Raw genomic sequence first — 27,624 nt, 5'->3', positions numbered from 1 at the left:
AAAATCATTAGCACTCCTAGGAACAAGAACAAAACTGAGGAAAAAGTTCAACTTATTTTACCATGGGTCCCAGTTTTTAAACATTAAACATACGTACCAACGATAAATTACTACTAATCTTGCTCTTTAAATCTATTCAAAACAAGGAGTCCTTGCATCTTCTCTGCCTTCCATCTCTTATTGACTTTGTTAATGAATCCTTCTACTTTCCTTTTGAATTCTTCGACGTCTTCTTAATTTTCTCTCTTCTTTTTCGGCTTCAATCCTCTCGGAGATTGTCATAATGTACAATGGTTCTTGATAATCGGAGGGCAAATCGGGTTTAGACATGTTAATAAGAAGAATGACAATGATCAAATTGCAGATAAAGAAGGCAAAGAGAGAATCAGATGATAACTCGGCCGTAGATTGAAACATGGTAGAGAGAGAGAGACAGAGAGTTTGAAAGAGAGATGCTTTTAAAGCCTTGCTCCAAAGATGAAAGTGTACCAAGGAAGATTTTATATATCAAATTCAATAGGAGTGTTGATATTAAGGACTAGAAAAATCAATAGCTAAGGCCACATTTTGCAATCATTCTTCTGAGTGATTCTACACTTCCGGATTATGGTTTCCATCCGGATCAATGGATCTGATCACATAAATTAGGCATAAGTGGGGTCCAATAAGTGTCTTTTAGGGAGGGGGTAAAAAAATCCAGTATTTTTTAAAAAGTCCTGTGGGGCCTACTTCAATGGATCTGATCACATGTTGTTTTTTCTTGGCTTTGTCTATAGCAGGCTTTGTAGGACTCTTAGTTCAATGATGCTCCCTTTCGAGCCTCCTTGACTTGTAATCTTTTTATTTAGTAGGGGTGTGCCTAACCGCAGCTTGCCCCTCAAAAAAAAAAAAAAACAGTTGGTGGGGCCCCTACCAATTGAATTGTTTAAATATTTGAACAATGTAGGCCCCACCCAAACTTATTCTCACAACGAGTACTCTCTCTTTTCTCTTGCAACAAAGTTCATGCACAATAAGTGGTCAGTGGTTACCCTCTTAATGAGAACATGAACAGTTGGAGTGGACCATACCGTACTTTTTTTGAAAAAAATACAGGTTTGTACGCCACCCATCATATAAATATAATATCTCAGGGAGGAATGCTAAATTGAAAGGCACCCCTGCAAATATCAAAGCGCAATGGTGCTGAATCTACGTCATCGAACAGTGCACTGAAGATTGCAAAATTGAAGCCGTTGATAAATACTATTAGGTGATGGGGTTCCTTCAATTTGTGTACAGTGATTGTAAAATATCATGCACCTTAACTAATGCAGTGTATCAATGACTGCAGAAAGGCTGATGTCCTTAATGTCAGAAGGATTCAATGGTTGATTGCCACGTACACTTCTGCCGGGTGTCCCAAGTAATCGAAAGGGCGGATTTATCACTTCCCTTGATTACTCCAAAGAAAATTTAAAATAGAATCAATAAAAAAATAGTTGAAGGGGGTGAATTTATAAGTCTGTCTGTGATTTATCTTTCGGCAAGTGATATAACCGCCCCTTGTTTTAGCTGAGACAGTCAGCTGAAGTGTATGTACGACTTTAGCAGGCTGACGTACATCGCTGAGAAGTATTCAATGCACCTGATTGTAAAGTCCACATGGCTCACATGTTCTCGAGTCAAACATATATAAAATATAAAAGGGAAATGATTTCTGCACTCAAGCATATAAACACGCACTCCACTTGTATGTCATGTTGTATTTAAAGAGATGTCAGAGGCTAAACACGCGCTAGTGTAATAGCCTTTGACATCCTTTAAATACTACACCACATTCCCAATCTTAAAACCTGGCCTTTTATATAATGTGTGCACGTGAAATACGATATTTTTAAGAAAGAGAGTATAGTAGAGCCCACTTTTTAGGATACTCCAAGCCATTGATTAGAGGCGAGCGAAAACGTGAGTAGGTTGTAATGGGAATGTAGATTATGGAAATAGCTACAGATGCGAGGGTTCGGAACTTCGGATGAATTCCATAAGAAAATAGTGTTATTATCAAAACAAGGTAGTGGGGAAACATATTTAGCACAGCCATGTTTTCATATTTGCACTGCCTGTCTTTTAGTATTTAAAGATCTAACAACGGTTAATTATTACAGTTTCCCAAATAGCAATTACAAATTCACAATAATCAGAAGCCAATTAAAAAGGAAAAGTCAACCAGTCAAAATGCAATGCCTCTCTCTCTCTCTCTCTCTCTCTCTCTCTCATTAGTCATTACAAAACGGCAGAGTCCCGTTGTTTAGATAATATTGCCAATCCTCCCCTTCTCAAACGTGCCGTATCAGACATCTCCAGTAGTAGCCTATCCTCCTCTTTCACCTCCCCTAAAACCACCATGTCTCAGGCAGCCGTCCGACACATCTCCACCTGCACCATCAAACCACATCGCATTCCCAATGAAGAAGAAAAACACTGCCCATTAACAGCCTGGGATCTCCCTCTCCTCTCTGTTCACTACATTCAAAAAGGCCTCCTTTTCTACAAACCCCAACAACAAGAACCAAAACAAAACCTCCAACCCATCATCGATCGCCTCAAAAACTCTCTATCTCTAGCACTAGACCACTTCTTCCCGCTCTCCGGTCGCCTCGTAACCCATTCGGACTCTATCTTTCTCGACTGCAATGCCGCCGGAGCTGAATTCATCCAAGCCGCCGCCGAATTAACCGTAGCCGACGTCCTTACCCCACACGACATCCCACCTATCGTCGAATCCTTCTTTGCCCTTAACGAAGCCGTCAACTATGACGGCCACTCCCTACCCTTACTCGCCGTCCAGTTAACAGAGCTCACCGACGGCTTCTTCATCGGCTGCTCCTTCAACCACCTAGTCGGAGACGGCGCTTCTTTTTGGCATTTCTTCAACTCATGGTCCGAAATTACCCGAACAAATAAATTCCAAATTTCTCGCCTTCCATTACTCTCTCGTTGGTTCCCACAAGGTTCAGAATCTCCCATCTGCCTTCCTTTTTCCCACTCAGACGAGTTCATCGAACGATTCACTCTTCCTCGACTCAGAGACCGATTCTTCCACTTCACTTCCGAGTCCGTCTCCCGACTCAAATCAAAAGCCAACACCGAGTCTCAAACCAACAAAATCTCCTCCTTCCAGGCCTTATCCGCCTTCGTATGGATTTCTTTAATTCGCGCTCGACGCTTGCCGTCCGATGTTCCGACGACGTGCAGATTTTCCATCGATTCACGGTCAAGACTAAACCCACCGTTGTCACGTGACTACTTTGGTAACGCCATCGGAATGATATTTGCAACGGCAACCGTGGGCGAGTTGTTGGGGAACGGACTCGGTTGGGCAGCATGGAAACTGAACGAGTGCGTAGCGAGTCACGATGACTCGGCCGTACGTGGTGCGTTAGAGGAGTTTCTAAAGGCCCCGCGCGTGCATCGTTTGGGCCTGTTTGATTCCGGGACGGTGATGACAGGGAGCTCGCCGAGGTTCCCGGTCTACGACGTGGATTTTGGGTGGGGAAAACCGGTGGCGGTTCGAACTGGGCAGGATAATAAGTTTGATAATAAGATTATGGCGTTTGCTGGGCGGGAAGGAGGAGGGAGCGTTGATTTGGAGATATGTCTCTTACCGGACGTTATGAACTCGCTCGAGTCGGACAGCGAGTTCATGGATGCCGTCTCTGATGCGTTATTGTGAGACGAGTCTGACCCAATCACATTTTATTAGGGAAACAAATGTGCCACCCTTGGGTCGGTCGATGGGTCCTGCACGCTCTGTTACAGCTTTTAAAAGTGGGTGTCATCTTCGTGTTTCATCGTACGAAATAATACCTACATTATCTTCTTAATTTTGTGCCTTTTTTTTTTTTTTTTTTTTTTTGGGTTGTAGGCCGAGCCGCAGAGCTATTTCTTTTATATGAGACTAGTAAAAAGTGCACGTGGGACTGATGGCAATATAACAAATAGAGAAGTTTTAGACATCAAGAAGAAAGAAGAAAATCATACACATGTATACTCCTAGGAAATATGCGTAGCTGATTGCAAGCAAACCTGCACATGTATCCGTGGTCACCAAGCAAGTTAATAAACCTTGAGATTCCATACCTCTCATCTTGAGATATTCAAGGTAAATATAGAGAATAGACACACAGGTGACAATACCATAGGTAACATATCGGTTCCCTTGAAATATAGGTGATCATAATCCCCAACAACCAACTAATCCCCTACCGTCAACAAAGACAACAAATGTGAAATGATTCATAACATTATTCTCATATCTGTTTTACTTTGAATTGAAGGAATGGCTGAGGCTTTGGCAAGTTATGAATTCATCAAGCCCCTTGACGAATGTCATATGATATTAAGGAGATGCATTTTGTCTTTAATGGCATATTTGCTGCTTCTTGAACTTTTTTAATTAGCTTGTGCAAAGTTAACTCAGTAAAGGTTTGAACTTACAGAGAATAAAATTAAATAGAATACAAGAAACAAAATGGAGGGGAAGTTATAGAGAATGCAGATTTAAGAAAGGTAATAGAGACACATACAATCCAGAAAATAGTTGATAGCTAAAGGAGCATCTTTGAATGATACATGTGCAATCCCAAAGTCATAGATCTTCATTTTGAAATCTGCATTCGAAAGGATATTTTTCGGACTCAAATCTCACACGATATGGATGACGAATTTGGGAACCGAGATATAATGAAGTCAAAATTGAAACATGCAGTGAGGTCACACTTCTTTGGACACCGCTTGGAGGAGTCCCTATTTCAATTTTAGCATAATACAACCTAAAACCGTCCAAATAAGAAATCAATCCCTTAAAAAAACAAACAGATAATTAAATAAAGACAAAATTAAATTCTGCTCTAAAAAGAAGAAAAAAAATGATAACATGATCTTTCAAATCCTCAAGCAATCATACTAGTGAAAGGCATGTACCTGTGACAGCAACATTAACATGGTATTATCCAAAATTATAAAAATTTGTTGTGAGATCAAAGTATCTGGCCCACAACTTGCTTAAAAGCTACAACTGAGATTTGGACTAACGAACAAAGCTGAGATCAACAAAGCAGAGTTAAGAAATGAAAAGAAAAATGTACAGCCCACAACTTGCTTAAAAGCTGGTTAATCTTCTAAGTTCTATGAATTCACTTGTCCTTGGGTCTTAAAAACCATGTCCAATATGATCTGCAAATACATAAAAGCATGGCATTAAAGCGGCACAAGGGGTTATTTGACACTTGAAGCCACTTTTCAATCATGTAAATTGAAATCTGAGCTTCACATGAATTTGATTTGTTTACAGTTTTTCATAAATGGTGGGAGTTTCTAAAGCTTTTGTCTTGTAATGTAGTGTAATAAATTCCAATGTGAGGTAAGCAGGCGTGGTTCGCGGGTTTTATTAACATCGTAATGATAGAGATGGAAGAAAATGACAAATGAAAATAGTGTAAAATCCTCTTTGAAAGAGGTATAACAATGATACAGATGGAGAAGAAAGGGGGAAGATTTTGAGTAGTGATCACCAAGCCTCTTGTCCATGATGCTGAACCTCTTATTCATATTAGACCAGATTGGTGTGGCCCATCTGACCAACGACCTGTCTTCTGGTGTCATGTTCTGGTCTAGTGCTCTTCTACCAGTTAAAATCTCTCTCTCATTGAAGATGAATCCTTAGTGGGGCCAACAACGGTTTAGATCTTTGAAGAAAGTGGACAGCAAAAAAAGTGTATTTTTTAAATAAAAAAACACTTGAGCTCACTTTGTTCAAAGATTCAAACCGTTCATTTGTTGCGACCGAAGGTACATAGGCCTTGCCCCAAAAATCATAGGCCTTGCCCCACAAATCATCGCCATCAGACGATCCTAGGCAGATCATTTTTGGGGCACGACATATTTACATTGCATCTTCAAAGAAAGTGGCCAAGTAAATTTTCCAAAGAATATGGGCTGTATGATTTATGCAGTGCCATATAATAGGATGCTTGCAGTGTCATACAACAGGTGTGCTCCAGTGTGTATTACGTCCGTTCATAGGTGAGCCTATATTTTGAAAAATACAATGAAGCCCACCTATTGGGAGATCCAAACCATTCATTTGTTGGGCCCAATGTTTCTAGATTGTGCTAAAAAATCATCTCCATCGGATGATCTTAACTCTCTAATTTGTAGATAAACTATACAATAAGAACTCAATATAGATTGAAGAGTTATTCTTTTCCTTGATTTTAGATGGTTTTCTATTATTTTTTCCATTTTTTGCTGTTCTTCTCATTTTCCAATTTTGGGTTTTTTTTCTTCTTCTGCTTTTTACACTTTTTCGGTTTTTCTTCATCAACTTGCCCAATTTTTGGGATTCTTTTCCATTTTTTTCCCCTTCCAAACCTAAAAATCCAGCAACACGAAGAAAAAAGAATAATAAGAAGGGTGTTTCATTCTTTTTAGAGTCAAAACTTGGTGTGTTGGTGGTCTCTTTAAAAGCTTGGCAATGTGGTAGTTCACCAAAAGTTGCTTGGCAACTTGTAGTTTGTCCTTTATAAAAAATGAACTCATATTTCCTTCCACCCCATTTCCTAGCATTCCCAGCCCATTTTGTCTGACTTCTCAAAACCCTTGTTACTCAAGAAGTTGAAAATATTGGGTACATAACCATATCATTTTCCAATATTTCAAGGGCAGCTTTTCTTAGATGCTTATTTTGATCCTCGGACTTCGTGCGGGATTACTTTGGTTCTTGGGATTTTTTTTTTCAGCTTTGGGTTTCGTGCGGAGTTACTTTTGTTTGTGGGATTCTTTTATAACTAGCAACCAAACTTGGGTTTTCTTGCTGAAATTCCACAAAAGTCCCAAGAACCAAAAAAGTTCTGGCATCCAAACAGAGACAATTGATTCATGATAAAGGAAGAGGCATTCTGAAATCAATCAGGAGATTGTGCAAAATCCTATCAGAACAAAATGATACCCAATTTAAAAAGCTGTAATAAAGCATATTAGACCCACACAACCAACCCACCCACCTGTGGAACATTTAAAATAAACTGTCGATGGGTCAGACTAGTCTCACCATACCACATCCGAGACGGCATCCATGAACTCGCCATCTGACTCAAGCGAGTTCATAACCTCAGGTAAAAGACAAATCTCCAAATCAACGCTCCCTCCTCCTTCCCTCCCAGCAAACGCTATAATCTTATTATCAAACTTATTATCCTGTCCGGTCCGAACCGCCACCGGTTTTCCCCACCCGAAATCCACATCATAGACCGGGAACCTTGGCGAGCTCCCCGTCAACAATGTCCCGTATCCGAGCATGCCCACATGTTTTGGCACCCGTGGGGCTTTTAGAAACGCCTCTACCGCGCCCCGCACGGCCGAGTCATTCTGACTCGCTACGCACTCGTTCAGCTTCCACGCTGCCCACCCGAGTCCGTTCCCCAACAACTCGCCCACTGTTGCCTTGGCAAATATCAATCCGATGGCATTGCCGAAGTAGTCATGCGACAAAGGCGGGTTAAGTCTCGACCGTGAATTGGCAGAAAATCCGCAGCTCGTTTGGTAATCGGATGGCAAGCGTCGAGCACGAATTAAAGAAATCCATACCAAGGCAGATAAGGCTTGGAAGGAGGAGATTTTGTTGGTTTGAGACTCGGTGTTGGCTTTTGATTTAAGTCGGGAGATGGACTCGGAGGTGAAGTGGAAGAATCGGTCTCTGAGTTGGGGAGGAGTGAATCGTTGGATGAACTCGTCTGGGTGGGAGAAAGGAAGGAGGATGGGAGATTTTGAACCTTGTGGGAACCAACGAGAGAGAATTGGAGGGCGAGAGATTTGAGATTTATTTGTTCGGGTAATTTCGGACCATGAGTTGAAGAAATGCCAAAAAGAACTCCCGTCTCCGACTACGTGGTTGAAAGAGCAGCCGATGAAGAAGCCATCGATGAGTTCCGTTAATTGGACGGCGAGTAAGGGTAGGGAGTGGCCGTCATGGTTGACAGCTCCGTTAAAGGCGAAGAAGGATTCGATGATGGGTGGGACATAAGGTGGGGCCAGGACATCCGCGACGGTTAAGTGGTCAGCTGTGGCGTGGATGAATTCGGCTCCGGCGAGATTGTTGTCGAGAAAGATAGAGGAAGAGGAAGAGGAGGGATGGGAGTGGGTTACGAGGCGACCGGAGAGAGGGGAGAAGTGGTCTAGTGTTAGAGATAGGGAGTTTTTGAGGTGATCGATGATGGAATGGAGGTTTTGTTCTGGTTCTTCTTGTTGGGGTTTGTGGAAAAGGAGGCCTTGTTGAATGTAGTGAATAGAGAGGAGAGGGAGATCCCAGGGTGTTAGTGGGCAGTGTTGTTGTTGTTCTTGTTCTGGATTAATGCGATGTGGTTTGACGGTGCAATTTGAGATGTGTCGAACAGCTGCCTGAGACATGGTGGGGTTTCTGAGGAGGTCAAGAAGAACAGAGTACCAGTGGAGAGTCTGATACGGCAAGTTATTGACTAGAGGGGTGCCAATGTCGACAAATGCCAACCCCTTTTCGTAGATGGTAGTGCGAATTATCCTACACCTAACCAAGGTATCTAGCATTCTAACTATGCAATATTTTCGGGTGTAGGATGATTCGCACCTCATTAGCGTCAATAGACGTTAAAATGCGTCCAAGTGTCTGCCTCAATTCACGTTACATTGGGTGTGAATTATCCTACAGAGGGTGCGCGAATCTATCATCGCCCTATTTTAAAGGCGGCTTTTCTTAGATGCTTATTTTGATCTATTAAACATAAAATCACCAACAATTGACTCATAATAAAAGAAGAGACATTCTAAAATCAATCTGGCGATTGTGATCAAAATCCTAGCATGCAGTATGTTTATTGGGATGGTTGATCCTGAGGGCCACCATGAGGCCATACGAAAATGCCTGGCCCCACACGACTGAATCAAGATCTCACTCGCTTGATCAATGGTAGATATATTAATGGGCGATAAACCTTCTGAGAAGAAACACAGAGAAGGAGTTCCTTTGCTATCAAGTGGTCCAGATTTATCCATGCCAGTGTGGACCTAGCATTCTCATGTGACCCAGTACAAGATATACAGTCCCCATCTCCCCCTTTTGAAGCAGAAGCCATACTGTACTTGCATTACTCATGTCACACCTTTTCTTCCTAAAGAGAAGATTGTGAGATGGAAGTTTTGCAACAGTCCTATGTTGTGAATATCACTATTAGCCTGATCTAAGGAAACTAGGAGAGTGCACAAAAATAAATATCTTAAAAAAAAAGTAGAGACACATAAAAAAGAAAGAAACAAGATAATCTCAAATTTAATCAAACCTGTTTATTAAATGGTTTAGGCAGAAACTGCTGCATGATTTTTATTGAACAGAGATTGTTGAATGATGTTTGGATTCTTTGACCCACCATCTGTTTCAGAAGACTTTGAGTTTAATCCAATGCTCAAAAGAGTTTGAGCTGATTCCATTGTTATGTCATCTCCATCTTCCCCTGCATTTTCCCTTTTTGAGGGTTGTGGATCTGGTGAAATATTGGATGCCTTTAACTGTTTACCAGCAGTAGTTGCAGCAGCTATAAGAAGAGCAGTTGTCGGAGGATCGTCGCTTTTTTTACATTCAGGTTGACCATGGTTGTGTTTGCCCTCATACTTTACTACTAAGGAATTTACATTATCCAAAGCCTTCTCAACATGCTTACGAACAGGGCATCCCTCAGACGTGCATTTGTAGTAGCTCCTGAAGAAACGCAAGAGAGAAGGATCAGGGTGGAGGAAAGAATTGTTAAAGTATAAAAGATTAAATAATGCCATCTCTAATGGCTTAGGCTTTGGGAGTTAGAAGCTTAAGCTTTTCCTCCAATCAAATATTCCGTCTCAAAGCTTCCGCTAATGCCCGTACATCATTTGGTATCCATGATAGATGACAGGAGTTAGAAACATTCGCATAGCACATGTCATTAGTTGTTTGATCTTGTTAAACCATTAAGGGTGGATGTCTTGCTAATGTGATGGTTTCTAAGTGTGAATTTGTACTTATTCTAGCATGTACTGAAGTTTCATCTCAATTTTTCATCGTTTCCATGGACTTTCATAAACTAAACTTCCATGATTTTTAAAAGACATGGACTTTAATATACTTCTGCAAAGTAATTCCATTCCTGTGTGTGCCATCGATGATCATGTGTGTTTCTTTAAATATGCCGAAGCATCTACTAAATGGAGTCAGAGATCCGAAGTAAAACTATTTCGAAAGCATCCCTAGAGATCTAAGCCTAAAGATGTTCAGTTGATCGTATTTGAAACATGAGTTTTACATCATTCCAAAATGTTATGCCAAGCAATTCAAGAGTTTAACAAGTTTACCAAATAGACATCAAATTAAATGAGAGTTTAGGAACAAAAAACTGAAGATAAAGACAATGACGAACTTGGTTGACCACTTTCTATACTAGAGACACGAGAGGCAGCATCATCTGCAAGAGTGACACATGGTGTAGAAGACAAGGAATGAAAAGTAGAACACATATTTGCTGTACCAGTCATAGGATCGGATGCTCCTGAGTCAAATGACCTATGGAAAAGTAGAGGCAGAACAAGTCGTGGAGGTACCTAACTGAGTAAGAGTAGTAGTGGAAGATGGATGGGGAGCAAACTAAGCAACAGATATGAATACTCCTAAAGATTAATATCACATCACTAGATGGTTGGACAGTAATCGATTCCTCAGAAGAGTTAGCAGCAACACCCTCATCAGTATACATGGCTTGACTGGAGTGGCAAAACTATTGAGTTTCCCTTAAGGATGTAACAAAACTCTATTGTGTGGCTCTCACAATCAAGGCAGATCGATCCGCAATACGCTTATGAGTTGGATGTCTAACTGTCTAGGCAGTAATGAGAGTCACTTGTACCAGAACCAATGGCTCATTTTTTTCAAAGTAATGGACTGAAACGTTCCAATGAAAGGCTCTATTGAGAGAAAGATGGACCGTTAAGAACATAGAAGTATGATGGGCAGTTGGTCAGATCTAGTATGGATCATACATGGATGATAGTCAGAGTCAACAGCTCTCCTAGGGTTCCATTATCTGTAATGTGAACTCCAGAATCAGACAGAGATGCACATTGGAGTCTAGACAAGAGTTTGAACCCGAGTAGTTTCAAATTCTGATTTCAAACCCAAGAGGAACTGAGCCACATTAAAATTATCTCACTGACATTGCATTACTGGAATATCTGTTGTAAATTGGTTAGTATCACTTTTGCACAGACGTTTGACAACGAGCTATTGTACTTTTTTAAAGGAAATATAGTTACTTTTTTTTATGGGTAAAACTCTAGTTACTTGGTGTAACAAATAGAATGTGGTTGCATGATTTATTGTAAAGTCTGTGAAACAACCAATTACTCCAAAGGCTTAAGCTGTTGGAGATGGCATTATTTAATATTTTATACTTAGACACTCCCCCTAACGTGTGACCCCTCTTTTTAGGGTTGGCCTACACTTGGCACATGTGGCCTCTTTTTTGGGTTGGCCGTTACATGTGGATTTTTAATATCAAGGAGTTTTGAACCCAGGCAATTTGCTCTGATACCATGTGAAACAACCAATTACTCCAAAGGCTTAAGTTGTTTGACGTGGCATTTAATCTTTTATGAGTCAAGTATCGTGCAATGGAACACGCACGTGAACTGATGTGATTGAATACACATATGAAAGAGTTAGGGTTTGAAGTTTAAAAGAACATGAAGATTCTCTGTGATAATTAAGCAACTACCTTCATTGCTAGCAATTCAGTGTTAAATGAGAGGACTGAGCACATTGAAGTAGATTGTCATTTTGGTCGTGAAAAGATCACTGGCAAATTGAAATCTACAATGTGTGAGGTCCAAAGATCAATTGGCAGACATATTCACAAAGGAACTTGCAAGCAGTGAGTTTGGAAGTATTCGTTCCAAGTTGAGCATGGATGACATCTACACTCCCAGTTTGGAGTGAGCAGAGGGGGGGATGGATTAAGAGTTTTTTTTATCATAGTTTCCCTGTAATTTTCATTTAAGTCGTGTTTGTTTCATGCTATTAAGATAGGGCCCATCATAGATGGGCATAATGGCATAAGTTGTAATTTCATTAAATATATAGAAAGGCTAGAAGTCCAGGTATTGGACTTCAACCTCCATGAAATTCTTCTCTTCTCTATTCTTTCCTCTATCTCTTTTTTACATTTTCTTCCTTCTTCCATACAAACTGTATGAGAGGGAGTTGATAAAAGAAGTGTTTCAAAACTCCCCAAGTCAATCGTCAACTTGTTTGGGTCGATTCCTTTTTACCTTGGCTAAGTTCTTCGAGTTCACATTTTTTTCCTCTCAAGTCAATCAATACTCATTTCAAGTAATGACCACATAAACCAAGTACTCGGTTGCACCGTGTAGGGTCGACTAGGATTTGCATTGGCCGATGTTTGGGTCCATGTCAACATTTTGAAACACTTGTTAAATGATTAAGATTTTTTTTTTGAAAATCAAGGAAATCCCATCATTTTTTCCTCTTTTTTTTTCTCGAAAAACAGCTTCTCAAAGCTTTTCTAGTTGGATGATGGTTGGAATCCCACCGAAATATTGTTGAGAAACTGTCAGAATCCATTACTGTCGAAACCCATTTTTATCATTTCCCACCCCTTCTTTTGTTGAAACCATACCATTTTTCTTCTTTTTTATTTTCCCCTCTTTTTTGTGTTTTTTTTACCATGATTTGTTTTCCCACTAAATGCAGTGAGAAATGCAGTGATTTCTTTGGCCAAGTCGGAATGTGTGTATGCTTGCCAAAATGAAGTCCTATCTTTTTAATTTCTCATTTTGTTTTTAAATCTGAAATCCCATTAGGCATTTTATTGTTCTCCTATCATCACCACTTATTCTTGTTCCTCTTTATACTCTTTATATTTTAAAAAAATTTAGGTACTATCATTCAAAAAAAAAAAATTAGGTACTCCTTAGGACTTCTTTTTTTCTTTGGTTTAGATTAATTATTTTTTATTTTTTTCCTACTCTTTTCCTTCCACACATGTTTTTTCTATTGAGTCTATTAGTGAAAATTGTTATTTTGGAGAGGAGTGGGCTGGATCTGGTTTTTTTTAAGGGCATCTGCTTTATGTTGTTTTTGAAAAACAACAAAAAGCAAACTTTGTTTTTCTACAAATGAATTATATTTTCTACAGAGAGCAAATTTGATTGTTTTTCTATGAATGACCATATCATTACGTTTAATTGGGTTGTAATTTTCTAGTTTAAATGAATAAATGACTATTAGTTGATCGAGTTCATTTTTCCATTGTATATTATTTTTATTTATAAAGTACTTTTAAACTAATTTAAATATGTATTGCGAATCCACTAATCCCACATTTTGGGCTTGTTGAATTTGACATGGTTCTTGTTATATATGAAACATCCTAGTGATAGTATGGAACGAACAAAGTGTACTTTCATAATTCTTCAAGAAGTCTATTGTCACTTTTAAAGTTGATGAGACATCATTGGATCAAACTAAGACACACATATCACACAGATTTGAACAATAACATTGACTTCCTAACCTTAGCAATGATCAGACAAAAATCTACAAGATCAGGAAAGCATGACATGTAACCATTCTATTCTTGATATAGACTGTAACACTATTATATTCATGCATGATGTAAGTAATACCTTTAGGAAATTAAGACAAAAGATAAAAAAAAGAGACAAAAGAAAAGAAAATAAACCACTGTTCTAGGTAGCACTTATGATTAGCTGTCATCCCATCTCAAAAATATCACCAATATAAGCAGATTAATTCTTCAAGACTAAACCTCCATGCTGTGAAGTAGTCGCTTATTTTAACTCATTGTAAATTTTCAGATAAGTGCAAATACAAATGAAATAGAGAATGAAAACTGAAATATTCATACAAGGCACCTGCCTGGGGTTAGGGTTTCCCTTTACTAGTTTCTGCCCATACTTGCGCCACCTGTAGCCATCACTCAAGCTTTCTGGATCAGATGCTGTCTGAAGAACAACTCTAGGCTCCTTGACTGTCTTTAATAAAGGTGCTGAGTATGTGACAGTGGTTTCCACAGTCCTGTTCCATCAAAACCATTAAATAGTCAATATAACTGATGAAAGAAAAAATATCTGAAAAACCAACTTATAGAACACCTGGTTCTTTTTGGATCTGGTTCATCATCACTCTCCTCGTCAGCTGTAATGCCAGCATTCCCATCACAGTCATTTGAATAATGTACTGGTTGTTCAGGTGTTGCATGGCCAACACTCTGTTTGCTCATAGACTTAGGCAGATTTGATCCATCAGGGTTTTCTCCAGGAAGATCTACAGTCTCATTCCCTCCAATAGTCCTATCGGATAGAAACCCACTCCCTTTAGAGGATCTAATCTTCTGAGGAGGGTCATGGCTATGCTGACCTTTGTAAGTAATTTCAGTGACTTGGCTACCACAATTAAGAACCTTCTTCTTAACATGACAATTGGCGTGTGTGCATTTGTAATAGCTTCGATAACCCTCACCACTACTCTTCACGTGCTTCTGACCATACTTTCGCCAATTGTAGCCATCACCTGAGGGCTTCTTCCCAATAGTATGACAGGGATGAGCTTTCTGGTCTGAGGAAGTGTGCTGCTCCATTGCTAGCATTGATATGTTTTCCTCTGATACTTGCGGCGGTCTTTGCTGCAGTGGAGTTGGATTGAGTGGTACAAGCATAGACCGCGTGAGAGAATTTGATGGTGGTGAGTCCGTTGATGACAGATACCTGGCCTGACATTGCATATGTGCCTGAGCTTGAGCAGCAAGGGCTGTGACGCTTGCCAAGGCTTCTTGATGGGACATCCCAAATTGTCCCTGGACCGGAAAAAAAGAGAGAGATGAGAATAGCCAGTGTGGATGCATTAGAAACCTGTGGCTAGCCTACGAAATATGTACAATGATACAAAGCACTGCCTATTAACAATACAGTTCTTTGAAGGAAACATGATAGAAAACCCTCTCATCTTCACCTCAAGTAATGGAACTCTCTAGAGCATTGAATAAACATCAAACATCGACAGATTTCATGATGCCTGGCCTTCTCCATTCAAGGGGTGGATTAAGTTCAATTTGATGGTAGTTGGAAAATCCTTAACCAGGATGGCATTATAATCGGGATGGATAGCACTGGGGAGTACTCTCCGACCTAATTCTCGGTTAGCATGTCCTTTGCAGGCCCCTATGGTGACTGTGATATGGCAGAGGTGGAGGTTTGTGCTGTGTGGAGTGGCGTCAAATTGGCTTTGATGCCAGGAGCTCTTATGCCGATAGTTTGGCAAATTTTGGTGTATCTTGCACATGATGATGGTTTGGCACGAGATGCCTACTTTGTAGTTTAGTTCTTTTTTTGCTTTTGTTCTTTCTTTTTTCTACTTTCTGCAACGTCATGAATTTTTGTTTATATTAATCTCCACTTGTTCAAACAAAAAAGAAAACAGAAACATAGAAAGACTACCAGAAAAACAATTGAAAATTTCTTTGATCATTTCACTACAAAGTACAAACTAATACGCAGGCTAACACAAGGACTGAATAGATTGTCATAATGAAAACAGTACCCAGTGAAAGTGGTTCCAACTGGCTCTAACATCAAACCCCTAGCTCTTATTAGAAGGGGATGGTGCATGCAACTGAGCATATAAATTTTGAACAGTTCACTATCTCTCAGTCATGAACTAATACACGGGCTAACACAAGGACTGAATAGATTGTCATAATGAAAACAGTACCCAATGAATGTGGTTCCAACTGGCTCTAACATCAAACCCCTAGTTCTTATTAGAAGGAAAGGGGATGGTGCATGGAACCAAGCATATAAATTTTGAAAAGTTAACTATCTCTCAGCCATGAACTGGTGAAGCGGATTAGTAAGATGTTCTGAATGTGAAACTTATATATAAACAAACTTGCATATTCAAAATGGAAGATTCCGGTTTCTAGTTATATCCCTACTATCTAAAATGCAAATCACAGTAGTTCTGATTTCTGAACATACGATGTTTACAGAAACATTTTGACCATCACATTGCAACCAAATTGAAAACACTCAACGCAAGATGGTAATCCAAAAGGTCGATCATCTCAAGGGTCCAAAAGGTCGATCATCTCATGTTTGCTTTGTCTTCCTCCTCGCTTTGGGAGTGCATGGCTGGACCTGATCTTGCACACTCTCCTTGACCTCAGGGACAATATAAATCCCTCTCACGTGGATTCAACAGCTCAATGGAGTTCTCTTTTTTATTTTCAGTGCTTATGAGAGTGGGGACCAAGGCTATAAATAAAGCCTACAATGAGACACCTATCACCTCTCTAACCAGAGCTGTAGGATTCCCCTTCTACTAACACCATTGGAAAAAGAAACCAGGTGCGTCCAGCTCTAAACATCGGTCATGGATCATGTTGGTGGGCTTGGGGTTGGTAAATGGGTGTGGCCCACAACACCGAATCGGAAAAATAAACCAGGTGCGTCCAGCTCTAAACATCACTCGTGGATCATGTAGGTGGGCTTAGGGTTGGTAAATGGGCGTGGCCCACAACAACGAATCCAGCCAAGAATATCTGTGCCAGACCACCAATGGAAAACCATTACACGCCATGCTCTCTCTGTTAGAACCAGGTTTCCTTACTTCGATTGCTTTCCTTATTTACGTTATTTCCATATTATATTAGGTTTCCGTAATTTCTTTTTCCAACTTTGCTGATTTCTATATCCTATTTTGTTTTCTGCAATTTCTATATAATGTAGATGTTGCATGCCTATTCAGTAATGAATAATCACATTTAGTACATCGAATTACCTCAACTCACCATTTTCTCAATTCTTCTCTTTTTCTATAATTTTCTTCCCTATTTTCTGTTTTGATTGAACATTGTTCTATCACTCTCTCCATTTTCTATCACTCAAAACTCCATAAACACTGTAAAGAATGATCCCCAATTCAGAACAAATATCCCAGGAAGAAAATAAAAAATTCAAAATTGCAATCTCATGCAGCATAATTCAAATCATAAATAACCAAAAAAAAAATAAAAAAAAATCACATAACCATTCACCAAACCAAAGGACAGAACAAAAAGAATCAAAGATAATCCATGAAGAACAAGCGAAGACTCGATCAAAACCTGTACTCTGATAAAACCAGGATGAGCGGCCAACGCAAGACGTGTCGGATCAACGCCAAGAATCAGTTTCGTATTCATTTCAAATCCGGCAGCTAATACCGGCGGAAAATTCGCCGCCGGCGAAGCCATGGCGCCGGCAAGAAGCTGGCAGAAAGACCGGGGGTCAGAATCACGCTCGTTTGGCCCCGGAGAAGAAGAAGATAGGGTTAGGGTTTCTGTAACAGAGTTTTGAGCACACGTTCCTTTAAACAGAGCTTCAACCGAATGATCGGGCATAGAAATGGAAGGAAGGGCGTTTGGTTGCTTTTCTAACGGTTTCTCTTCTTTTTCTTTCCCTTTCCTTTTTCTTTTTTCTTCTTTGTCTACTTTTACAACCTCCGTGCTCTGTTCTTCCGCCATGGAGAGCTCTGAAACTGCAACTGAGCCGGGTTTCGGCCGGTTCAGTAGAGAAAAACCCGGTTCGGTGCTCTAAAATCGGTTACTTTGTCTTGTCTTAGAAGGAGGGGGAGCGAGAGGGGTTTAAATAGGAGTGGAGCTTCTTCTTTGACTGATATTGACCCGGTAGTTTTAGCTGTCCTGACGGCGTTATATTCCCCGTTAATTTTAACGGTCCTTTTGAAGTATTCTATAACGTCAACATGACGCCGTTTGTCGTTAGTTTGACTTAAACAGTAGTAGGTTTTGTCTCGCGATAAATTGGGCACGCATTTTCTCGCTCACGAACACTGACGATTTCGGGCCTTTTGGATACGAAAAATAGAGGAATGAAACTAGTAAGTCTTAGAAGTTCACTAGATGGTTTAATTTCTCGTGGTCAACTTCTCGGGACTTTTCCTGCTAAAGGTCAACCTAGTCATGAGAAAAAAAGGAAAGCTAATGAGTGATAACAAATCTTTATCGTTTCATTTATTTGAAGGTAGGGGTATTTTTAATTTTTATCATAAAATGCACCTTAAATTGATGACAAAATAGGAAGGAATGGATGTCACGGATACTCCTAACACGGATGTGTCTTCCTAGCAACACTCTTTTCTTCCCAAGAGTGTGCACTCCATATGTAGTGTATTGTTATCAAATTTTTTTAATGACATAGGGTATCCCTACCCCATTTAGGGCTGGACTAATCTCTATGGAAGCACGCAATCACCTGTAAACCACGTGCATTGGGTAAGAGTTAATCATCAATTTGATACACATCTTATGTATCGTATCGGTTTTTATAAGGATGGTTTAAAGCCGTAGATTATATGGTCTAAATATGGTTTGATACAATTGATAAGTTGTGTTTAGAGAGAAAAGAGACTCCGTCATAGATGACGGTCGTGAACTTCGCCGTCACTATTTACCGTCTTCTGACAGTAATCGCCTTGAAGATTTTCTACAGACTGGCGTCACTATTTACCGTCTTCTGACAATAATCGCCTCGAAGATTTTCTCCAGACTGTTTTCTATCACATTTGGTGATTTTGTATTAATAAGGATAAATCTATTGTTAGGAAGGAAGATTCGTTTTTTCTTCCAATTTTTTTTCTTGAAAATTTGCTCAAAAAAGGGGAATTAAATAAAAACTGTCGAAGACAGCAGGGCCGTCGGCTTGAATTAGGGGTCGTAATAAACCGCAGTGTAGGAAGATAATTTGATAGGAAAAATCCAGCTCATAGAAATTATTGATAATGTGTTGAAATTAATAATTTATACTAAATTAGGATGACTGTCTTTCAATGAATTTGGTAATCCAATGGGCTTTTAAGGCCCGGCCCAAATGATCGTTTTCGAATCACCCACAAGATACAGTATATTGGGCCTAATTTGTAAGCCCATTAAAAAAGTCGGTCGGGCTTGGGCCTTACTCGGAGAGCCCAATGGGCCGGTTTTAATTTCATAGAAGTGCAGTGATTTTGTCTCTTAATTTTATTTTATAATAAAAAATTAATTTATAATACTAAGTTACCAATGAAGATTCAAAAATTAATTATAATTGATGCATTTTTTCTCATCATTTTTTTTATACTTCTCCATGCTTATCATTTTTCCATTTAAAATGATATGAACACATAATATCCCATCTTCAACTTGTAGCAACTTGAAAGTTTCTACATCAAATTGAAAGACCAGATATTTTTTTATTGTAAGAACACTCCGTGATGTTGTGAAAACGTGGATCTAGGGTTCAATGGAAATGCAAATTGTTCATGCAAAGGTGATGAAAGAGTCCCCATTGTGCGAAGATTACAAAAGTACATTGTATGGGCTGCAACAAAGACCTCGCAACCAATTACTCTACAAGCTTAAGCTGTTGGAGATGGTGTTATTTAATCTTTTATACTTTTAACACGTAGAGCTTTTATATGGTGTCTGTTGATAAAACTGCTTATATTTGTGCCTGTGGGCTAGTGAATTATTATCTTCAATACTAGTTGAATATAAGTGCAAATATGTTTTAAAGATATCCCAAGAAGACGAGAAGTCCATCTTAGAGATATCCGAAGAAGTCAATTAAAAGGTTCAATATTGAAGCATGGCAATAAGTAGTGGCTATTATTGATAAATTGTCTACATCTTGGAGTTAGTTTGAAAGGCAAAACTGATGGAATTACCTGCACAACAAGAAATTCTAAATTTAGGCCCAATTTTGGTCCCCACTGGCAGAGAGATGGACACGTACAATAAAAAATAATCAAAGCTTCAAGAAGAAGTGGGATTGTTTCATCTGTGGAGAGCTTGGACAGTTTGCACAACTGCTTTCTCCATGAGCCATCAAACACATTTGTTGTGACAGAAATGCCTTCTTCGTTGGGAAAGTTGCCTTGTTTTCCACGCCACTAGGTTTCCTAGTTTGGTTCTGGTGGAAAACCAAATTAGAAATAAGAGCCTCTTAATTAACCTATTACTAAGGGGAGAGGGAATGAGAGAGAGAGAGTGTTTTTTCCTCCTGTGGAGAGAGAGGAGAGAGAGAGAGAGAGAGAGAGTTTTCTTGTTTTTTTCTCTTAGTTTTATCTTGGGTTACTCTTGTGTATGGTCTTGGTTGAGAGTGTGTGCGGAGTAATCCATTTGTAAACATTGTAATTTTTCTTTCTCATAGGAGAAGATCATGTTCTTGTCCGTAGGCACATGCATCTTGGCCTAACCATGTAACTGCTTGGGTTTCATCTTGTGGTTTATTTCAAATTTTCGATGTTTAAAAACTCCTTGACTCGACAAGGAACTTGCCCGAGTCGACTCCTTTTAACCTTGCGTTCCGCGTTGCACTACATCCGCATTCTGAGTTTTGCCCTACAAAGTCAATAAACTCCTTTTGACTCTCCCAAGTTATGACCGCGTCAACCACGTTCTTAGCAATGTCTGGACCGAGTCGACAAGGATTTTCTTGGCTACGTTCCGCATCACATCTGTGCTTTTAAACACTGGTTTACTTTCATTTTTACTTTTTTCCGGTTGGTAAGCTAGGGTCGAAACTGACCTCAAGGTTGAGAAACAATGCCTCGACCATTGAGCTACAAGCATAACTCCTATTTTCATTTATACTTTTCTGCTTGTTTGTGCATGATCGAATCAGATTTTACGACAAATTTCTCAACATTCTCCTCCTACAAGTTTGTAGGGGGTGGTAAATAAATTTTCAAGGGAAACTTTTTGCTTCATCTGTAGCCAAATCCGACTTATTCCGTTTGTTTCTCCAAATTCTAATTTCCCTGTGGCTAAAAAATGTCAAATTCTTGATTGGCCCCAAGCAATTTTGTTCCGCCCGTTTTGCCACTCTAAAATGCCAAGAACGAAAAGCGTTGAAGAACACAACGTTGGTACAGACCGTGTTTTCAAAATATTAATCTTAGGCCACGTTTGGATACTAGCAAGATTTAGATCTGGCTTTAGTTGATATTTTGAACTAGATCAGATCCTTAGATTTCCAAATCAGCTACGACAGTGCAAAAAATTCCGATTTTCAAATCTTTTCTGCGAGACATTATTTGGAAATCAATATTTGTGGCAACTTCCGTCACCATCGCTGCCGACGTTGCTCCGGCAGCAACGAGACATCCCTCCGTCCCTCAATCTCTCTCTCTTAAAACATGATCATGAAGATGATTGATGTGTTTTGCATCCAAAACTCAAATCCAATTCAAAATACAAATGCATGAGGTATCCAAATTGCCCTTAAGATCTTCACAAATCAGATGGTCAGGATTATCCAATGTGGGAGACTTTTGGGGCGTATACCCATTCATACTGGGGCGAGTTGATGAACGTTTTTCCCCACGTACTAATAATAGCTCATATAACAAGTAATACGAATAATCTGGAGACTGATGCAAGCACTACCATATTTTGACAATGGCACTACGCACTTTGTTTTCTACTTTTCTGATTAAATGTTGGGAAATGTTACAGCACTAGTGTATTTTGATGATGGCACTCCTCACTTTATTAAAAGTACGGTATGGCCCACACCATAGGATAATCCAAATCGTCCATTAGATGGGCCACAGCCTAAATAGGTTGTGCCCCAAAAAATTATTTCCATAGGTTAGGATCAACCCTCAAACATTCAGATCGAAGGGTTTGGATAAGCCTATGGAAATGATTTTTGGGACACAACCTATTTAGGCTGTGGCCCATCTGATGGACGGTTTGGATCATCCTATGGTGCGGGCCATACCGTACTTTTAATAAAGTGAGGAGTGCCATCATCAAAATACACTAGTGCTGATAACATTTCCCATTATAAATGTACAAGTGGCGATATCAGTCCCCATCGATCTGACAAAGGGCTTGTAATTTGTAAAGAACAAAAATGGACCGTTACTAATCTCAAAATTGGTGCATAATCAACGATCGAAATTTCTCTGATCGAGCTGTAATCATCGGTTGTAATTTTGCGCTGTAACCCACACATGGTAGATACTTTAGAATAGTTCCCCTCAAAAAGAGGAAAGTCGTGAAATTCATGATATCTTTGTTGGGCAACTTGCATCATTTTGTTTCTGCAAATTCCCATATAATATCGAGCTGCAGAAACTTGGATCTTTCCACCAAAGGATATTCTCATGGATCCCGAGTACCCACACGAATTGAATCTTCCCAACGGTTAGAATTTTTTTACTATCTCTGTTCTAGAAAATTCATGGAAACTGATGACTGTTTACAAAAAACTCCTCTCATTTACTAAATTTTTTTATCTCGTCTTCCAACTGTTGCTGTCTTTTCCCCATTTTTTGTAAGTTGATTCTTTTGTTCGTGTTGGGTTTCTGAAGTTATTCATAACTGTTTTCCCTTCATGGGTTTTTGGTTCTGTGTATTTGAAGTGAATAAAATGGAGTGATTCTCAACAGTGACCAGCTCTCTCAAATGGGTTTCGTTTTATTGCCTTTTATCTGGAACGGATTCGATGTAATTCAAAAATTCTCAGGAACCTGCTGTAGTGGCAACGAGTTTTTGAGAAATATGGGTTTTTTCCGTTTTCCTCTTTCAGCTAATTGGTTGTTGATATATTGAAATTTTGTGAATTTTAAGTTAATTTATTTTGTTTCTGGGGTTTAACTTTCAATTTGGTACTCTGTTCGTGTCAAACTACAAGTAATTTCTTGATTGGGGGGATATGTACATTGCTTGAGGCGTGACTGTTGCTCGATTTTACATGAAAACAAATGAGTTTTTCTTTTTACTTGGAATTTATGCTCATGTTTTTCCTTCATAAAATTATGTCAAAAATGTTTTAATATGCAGACTGACTGATAGGAATAGAGCTCCTTGAATGAAAACACCTTCCAATTGGGTTTTTCAGAGCCCTAAAATGCAAAAAAAGCAGCAAACGAAAGCTATGAAAAAAACGAAATGCAATGACTTTGTGTTAACCACGTGAATTAGTTCTTTATTTGACTATGAGTCTGTGATGCAACCAAAAAAAAGTATGGTGTTCAAGTATCAGATTTTAAATGCGTATGGATACATACTAGATAGTGATTCATTGATCATGTTCTACTCCAGAATTGCAGGAGTCACCACAATTTTTTCCCTTCTCTGTTTAGGCATCACCAATGTAAAGTCCACAATCTTTTGGTTTAGTTCATTCTGTGAACAAAGATTAGCCGTAGCCGTAGGTCTGTTCCATGTTTTTCCTCTTCACAGCTCTGTAGCACCATCCTCCATAAGAATAACATCTTATTTGACAGCGAAACCCTGATATAATCACTTTGCAACAAGATGGTCTGTTTCTTAGATTTATGTTCAATCTTAAGTTGTTGAAGGGTAAATGAAAAGAGTGGAATCTCAAGAGTTTTCGTTTACTTTAGCAAGGGATGGCTCAAACATGCCAAGAGATTGTAGATATGATGGCAAGGAAGAAGTGGATGAGATCATTGTTTTGAAAATCTTACGATTTACGGTTCAATTTACGATTTGATTTACGATTCTTAGGCAAAACGATTTGAATCCCATGATGAATCTTAATTTGTGTGAATCTTACGATTCGATCGTAAATCGTACGATTTATGCGATTTATCCAAATTAAGTTTTGTACAAAAGAAAATATGTCTTTCTTTCAAAAGACCTCATTTCCTTTCTACATTACAAGAAGCCTTTGAAATCCCTCTCATTAGAAGGAAGACGACAGAGGAGGATTAGGACATCGAACAAATCAAACCAATCGAGCACAGAGCATTTGTTGAGGACATTACTCACATCGAGGTGGGAGTCGATGTGGGAGACTACCATAATAAGGACAACATCGATTCCCGTCTTTTATGATTGATATTTCTCATTTGATGTTTGAGACTTTGAGAATTGATATGATCATGTGTCTTTTTATAAAGAATATTAACCAAGATTCATGGTTTTGGATGAGGCTTAGATGATTAGTATGTGTCAAGTTTGTCAGCAAACAATTTGTATTACGATATTGAATGCTTATCATGGTAGTTTCTGTTTGAATTAATGAATAATTGGCTATTTTTATTCTTTAATTTATTTATAATTTTTTATTATACATATTTTTTATATTTTTGAATGAATCTTACGATTTACGATACGATTTACCATCCGATACGATTCGACCCCAATTACGATTTACGATTCGATTCCGATTTTCAAAACATTGGATGAGATGACTTCTCCACCACAATACCTCAATGCAAGGGATTTTTTTTTCTGAATAGGAACAATTATACTACGGAATCAAAAGAACCAGCAAAAGAAGATGATCAGAGTTCACAGTACAAAGCATCACTGATCTAACACCCTAGAAAATCAAGCATATATGGCAAATGCTAAAAAAAACTATCGTCAACTTCCCATTCAGCCATATATGATATCTAATGTTGAAATCAGCACATGACTTGTTCATTTGCTAATTTTAAAAAAAATCCAGATTTCTGCTGCATTTGAATATTGAATCAGTAAATGATTAACTGATTCTTCTGCATTCATACACACGCAACATTGGTTCTGAATTCTCTGATTCCTGTTAATGAGGCGATCAATGGTAAGTATTTTATCTCAGCTTTCTATCTAGCAAAATGCTAACACCCTGGGTGGGGCCAGAATGGACCACAGTGACACAATCTTGACCCCTTCCTCTTTTCTACCCACCAATCTATGCACGTGATCTAACTGAAAACTTACCATTAGATGTTTTTGTGTCATGTCCTTCAGTCTTCGCATTGCACTCATACATTCGTATTATTCATACCTCCATCAACAAAGCAACAGATCCACTTCCCAATCTAAGATTCTTCGTCTAGGGTCCAAGAAAACCACATCATCTTGCTTAAGTTGAGAGCTTACAAAAGCTTTCTTGTCGTCTTCATCTCTCAATAGTGAAGGGAAAAGCATCTCAAGGGGAGATGAAGTACACCCCTCGCAAACTTGGAATCTGGTCCACTTGCTAAAGATTTATACAACACCATCAATGCTCTTCCTTATTCCTGAACCCTCTACCCTTTCTAATTGTTGAGGGCTCCGCCACTTCTTTCCATCCCACATTTCCTTGCAGTAATCCCTCTCGTAAGACTTCTCCACTCCAAACCTCCATAGCCATTTGTTTAAAAGTGTTTGGTTCATTTCCTTCAATCTTCTTATCCTTGCTAATTGTCGAGGGCTCAGCCCATTTCTTTCCGTCCCACATTTCCTCGCAGTATTCTCTCTCATAAGACTTGACTCTACTCCAAACCTCCATAGCCATTTGCTTATAAGTGCTTGGTTCATTTCCTTTAATCCTCTCACCAACTAAGGCAACCTCATGCTTAAGTTTGCAAACATAGCCATGCTACCAAGTGATATTTATGACTTTCCTCCATATCGCTCCGTAAAAATCTTTGTTGGATTCTCTCCATGTGATCTAAAATACTACATGGGAATGGGAACAAAGACATGTAATAAATAGGGAGTTCTGCTAGTGTTGATTTGGTCAATGCAATCCTAGCTCCGAGGGATAACAAGACCTTTTTCCAAGAGAGTTTCCTTTCAAGCCTCTCGATTACCGGGCTCCAAAGGGACTTGTTCGGTTTGTCTACACATACAGGCAAACCAAGGTCTGCGCTAGGGAGGTCCAATATTCTACACTAAAAAAATGCTAACAAATTCTTCTGATCCCATCCTCTACCCATCTTCTGCACCCGAATATGCTAGCAAATGCTTCCATGAATTGATCATCCATCTTTACTCCCATAATTACTGATTCGGAAAAATTCACTCGTTGGCAAGAAACTACCTCATAGAATCAAAGCGTGGCCTTTTAGCCTTCTAGCTTGCTCGATTGATGCTCGACAACCCATTCGGATCCCATGGAAATGCTTTAGGATTCAACTTGAATCTTTTTTGATAAAAATTGTAAATGAATCTTTGATTGGCTCAAAAATGAAATCGAATGGTTTTTATCCGATGGATTGAAAGGCGGTGAAATGGAAAGGTAGTGTCATTCTGTGTTTGACTTCTTTTCATTTCTTTGTTTTGACATAGATGCTCAATATAGTTCATTATTACATAGAACTTCCATGAAATGTTATAAATTTGGTTAAAATTTGTTGTTGAATGTTACATTGTATAGGTATGTTCTTCTCATTTGAGCTGCAAACACCATATAAATCTTGCTATTTGTGCTCTACTTTAGGGGCAAATTCGGAGACACCAATACCTTCTCTCTCGTTGCAGGATCGGATTTCTCAACTTATCGCCACAGCTTGGGCCACATACAATAGGAAGCCAATCTCATATTGGGTTTTACTAATTCTTAGCAGTAGTGCAATGCTTGTGGCATTTCCTGCCTCAAGCCTCTTTTCTCGTCTTTATTTCACTGATGGAGGCAAAAGCAAGTGGATTATCTCATGGACAGCAGTTGCAGGATGGCCCTTAACTGCTCTATTCTTAATTCCTATGTATTTCTTAGGTCAAGTATCACCCACATCCTTTACCCTCAAACTCACTCTTTCTTACATTCTATTAGGCTTCCTTAGTGCTGCTGATAACCTCATGTACGCATGGGCTTATGCTTATCTTTCAGCATCAACAGCTTCTTTACTTGCTTCATCCTCCCTTGTATTTTCTACACTATTTGGATATCTTATAGTGAAAAACAAACTGTTTCCATCTACTTTAAACGCCATTGTCGTCATCACAGCCGGTGTAGTTATCATAGCACTTGACTCGAATTCAGACCGTTATAAAGGCATAAGTAGTAGCCAATATACTCTGGGTTTTATATGGGATATTCTTGGGTCAGCCCTCCATGGTCTGATCTTTGCTCTTTCAGAGCTAGTTTTTGTGAAGTTGATGGGAAGACGATCTTTTCATGTAGTGTTAGAACAGCAGGTCATGGTTTCGCTTTTTGCCTTTGTGTTTACAACAATTGGAGTTGTTGTGAATAAGGATTTCCAGGCAATGAAGTCAGAAGCTAATAGTTTCAAGCATGGGGAAGTCTCATACTACATGGTTCTGCTTTGGAGTGCCGTTACTTTTCAGCTCGGAGTTTTAGGAGCCACAGCTGTGCTCTTTTTGACTTCGACCGTGATGGCCGGAGTTCTTAATGCAATCAGAGTGCCTCTTACTAGTGTGGCAGCTGTGGTCTTATTTCACGACCCCATGAGTGGTTTCAAGATCCTCTCCTTAATCCTTACTGTTTGGGGATTTGCATCTTACATTTTCGGCCATTCCTCTGCGACAAAAGAATCCTAACGAACAGCTGTGTATGTTCTCTATACATGTTCAGTACCTTCACTGTCAATGGGCTTGGGCTAGTGTACAATATTTTTATGTCAATGTGATATTTTTTATTGATCTTATTAAGATTTGAACGTTACTGAATTGCTGTATGCATTCTCCTTGTCTCTAGTTTTCTTCCTGTCTGAAGCAAAATGGAACTATTATGAGATGTTTGCAGTCTCTTTTAAAAAATACA

General features: G+C 39.2%; 3 protein-coding genes and 1 pseudogene across 8 annotated transcripts; 2 read left to right on the top strand and 2 right to left on the bottom strand.

Annotated features, from left to right (window-relative positions):
- Positions 1-2,053: 2,053 nt before the first annotated feature.
- On the bottom strand, positions 2,054-17,737 carry LOC143879556 (putative WRKY transcription factor 4). Of its 5 annotated transcripts, none has more exons than XR_013251317.1 (6): positions 17,238-17,737; positions 14,230-14,930; positions 13,994-14,152; positions 9,354-9,769; positions 4,569-4,814; positions 2,054-4,068 (listed from the first exon to the last, which is right to left on the bottom strand). XR_013251317.1 is itself a non-coding variant. In XM_077381998.1 (5 exons), exons 1-4 carry the CDS (start codon positions 17,634-17,636, stop codon positions 9,370-9,372), a joined length of 1,659 nt encoding a protein of 552 aa, XP_077238113.1. In that variant the 5' UTR covers positions 17,637-17,737; the 3' UTR covers positions 4,317-4,814; positions 9,354-9,369. The 5 variants fall into 5 exon arrangements, 3 of the variants coding, with proteins under 3 accessions (XP_077238113.1, XP_077238114.1, XP_077238115.1); XR_013251318.1 differs by having other exon boundaries at positions 2,055-4,068; positions 4,569-4,652; XM_077381998.1 differs by lacking the exon at positions 2,054-4,068 and having other exon boundaries at positions 4,317-4,814.
- Positions 2,264-3,866, top strand: LOC143879558 (putative acetyltransferase At3g50280). The gene has a single exon (XM_077382001.1). It carries the CDS (start codon positions 2,387-2,389, stop codon positions 3,713-3,715), a length of 1,329 nt encoding a protein of 442 aa, XP_077238116.1. The 5' UTR covers positions 2,264-2,386; the 3' UTR covers positions 3,716-3,866.
- LOC143879557 (putative acetyltransferase At3g50280 pseudogene) lies at positions 6,975-8,619 on the bottom strand (annotated as a pseudogene).
- Positions 17,738-22,160: 4,423 nt separating the features above from the next.
- PUP5 (purine permease 5) lies at positions 22,161-27,538 on the top strand. Of its 2 annotated transcripts, none has more exons than XM_077381994.1 (2): positions 22,161-22,322; positions 26,341-27,538. In XM_077381994.1, exons 1-2 carry the CDS (start codon positions 22,283-22,285, stop codon positions 27,399-27,401), a joined length of 1,101 nt encoding a protein of 366 aa, XP_077238109.1. In that variant the 5' UTR covers positions 22,161-22,282; the 3' UTR covers positions 27,402-27,538. The 2 variants fall into 2 exon arrangements, with proteins under 2 accessions (XP_077238109.1, XP_077238110.1); XM_077381995.1 differs by having other exon boundaries at positions 22,168-22,322; positions 26,382-27,538.
- The last annotated feature ends 86 nt before the right edge of the window (positions 27,539-27,624 follow it).

The sequence above is a fragment of the Tasmannia lanceolata genome, unplaced genomic scaffold (assembly GCF_043159265.1).
Source record: "Tasmannia lanceolata isolate RefF3 unplaced genomic scaffold, GAP_Taslan_0.1 ptg000006l, whole genome shotgun sequence".
Lineage (NCBI taxonomy): Eukaryota > Viridiplantae > Streptophyta > Magnoliopsida > Canellales > Winteraceae > Tasmannia > Tasmannia lanceolata.
Note: the sequence above shows the minus strand (reverse complement) of the source record. Positions and strands in the feature narration are given on the sequence as shown.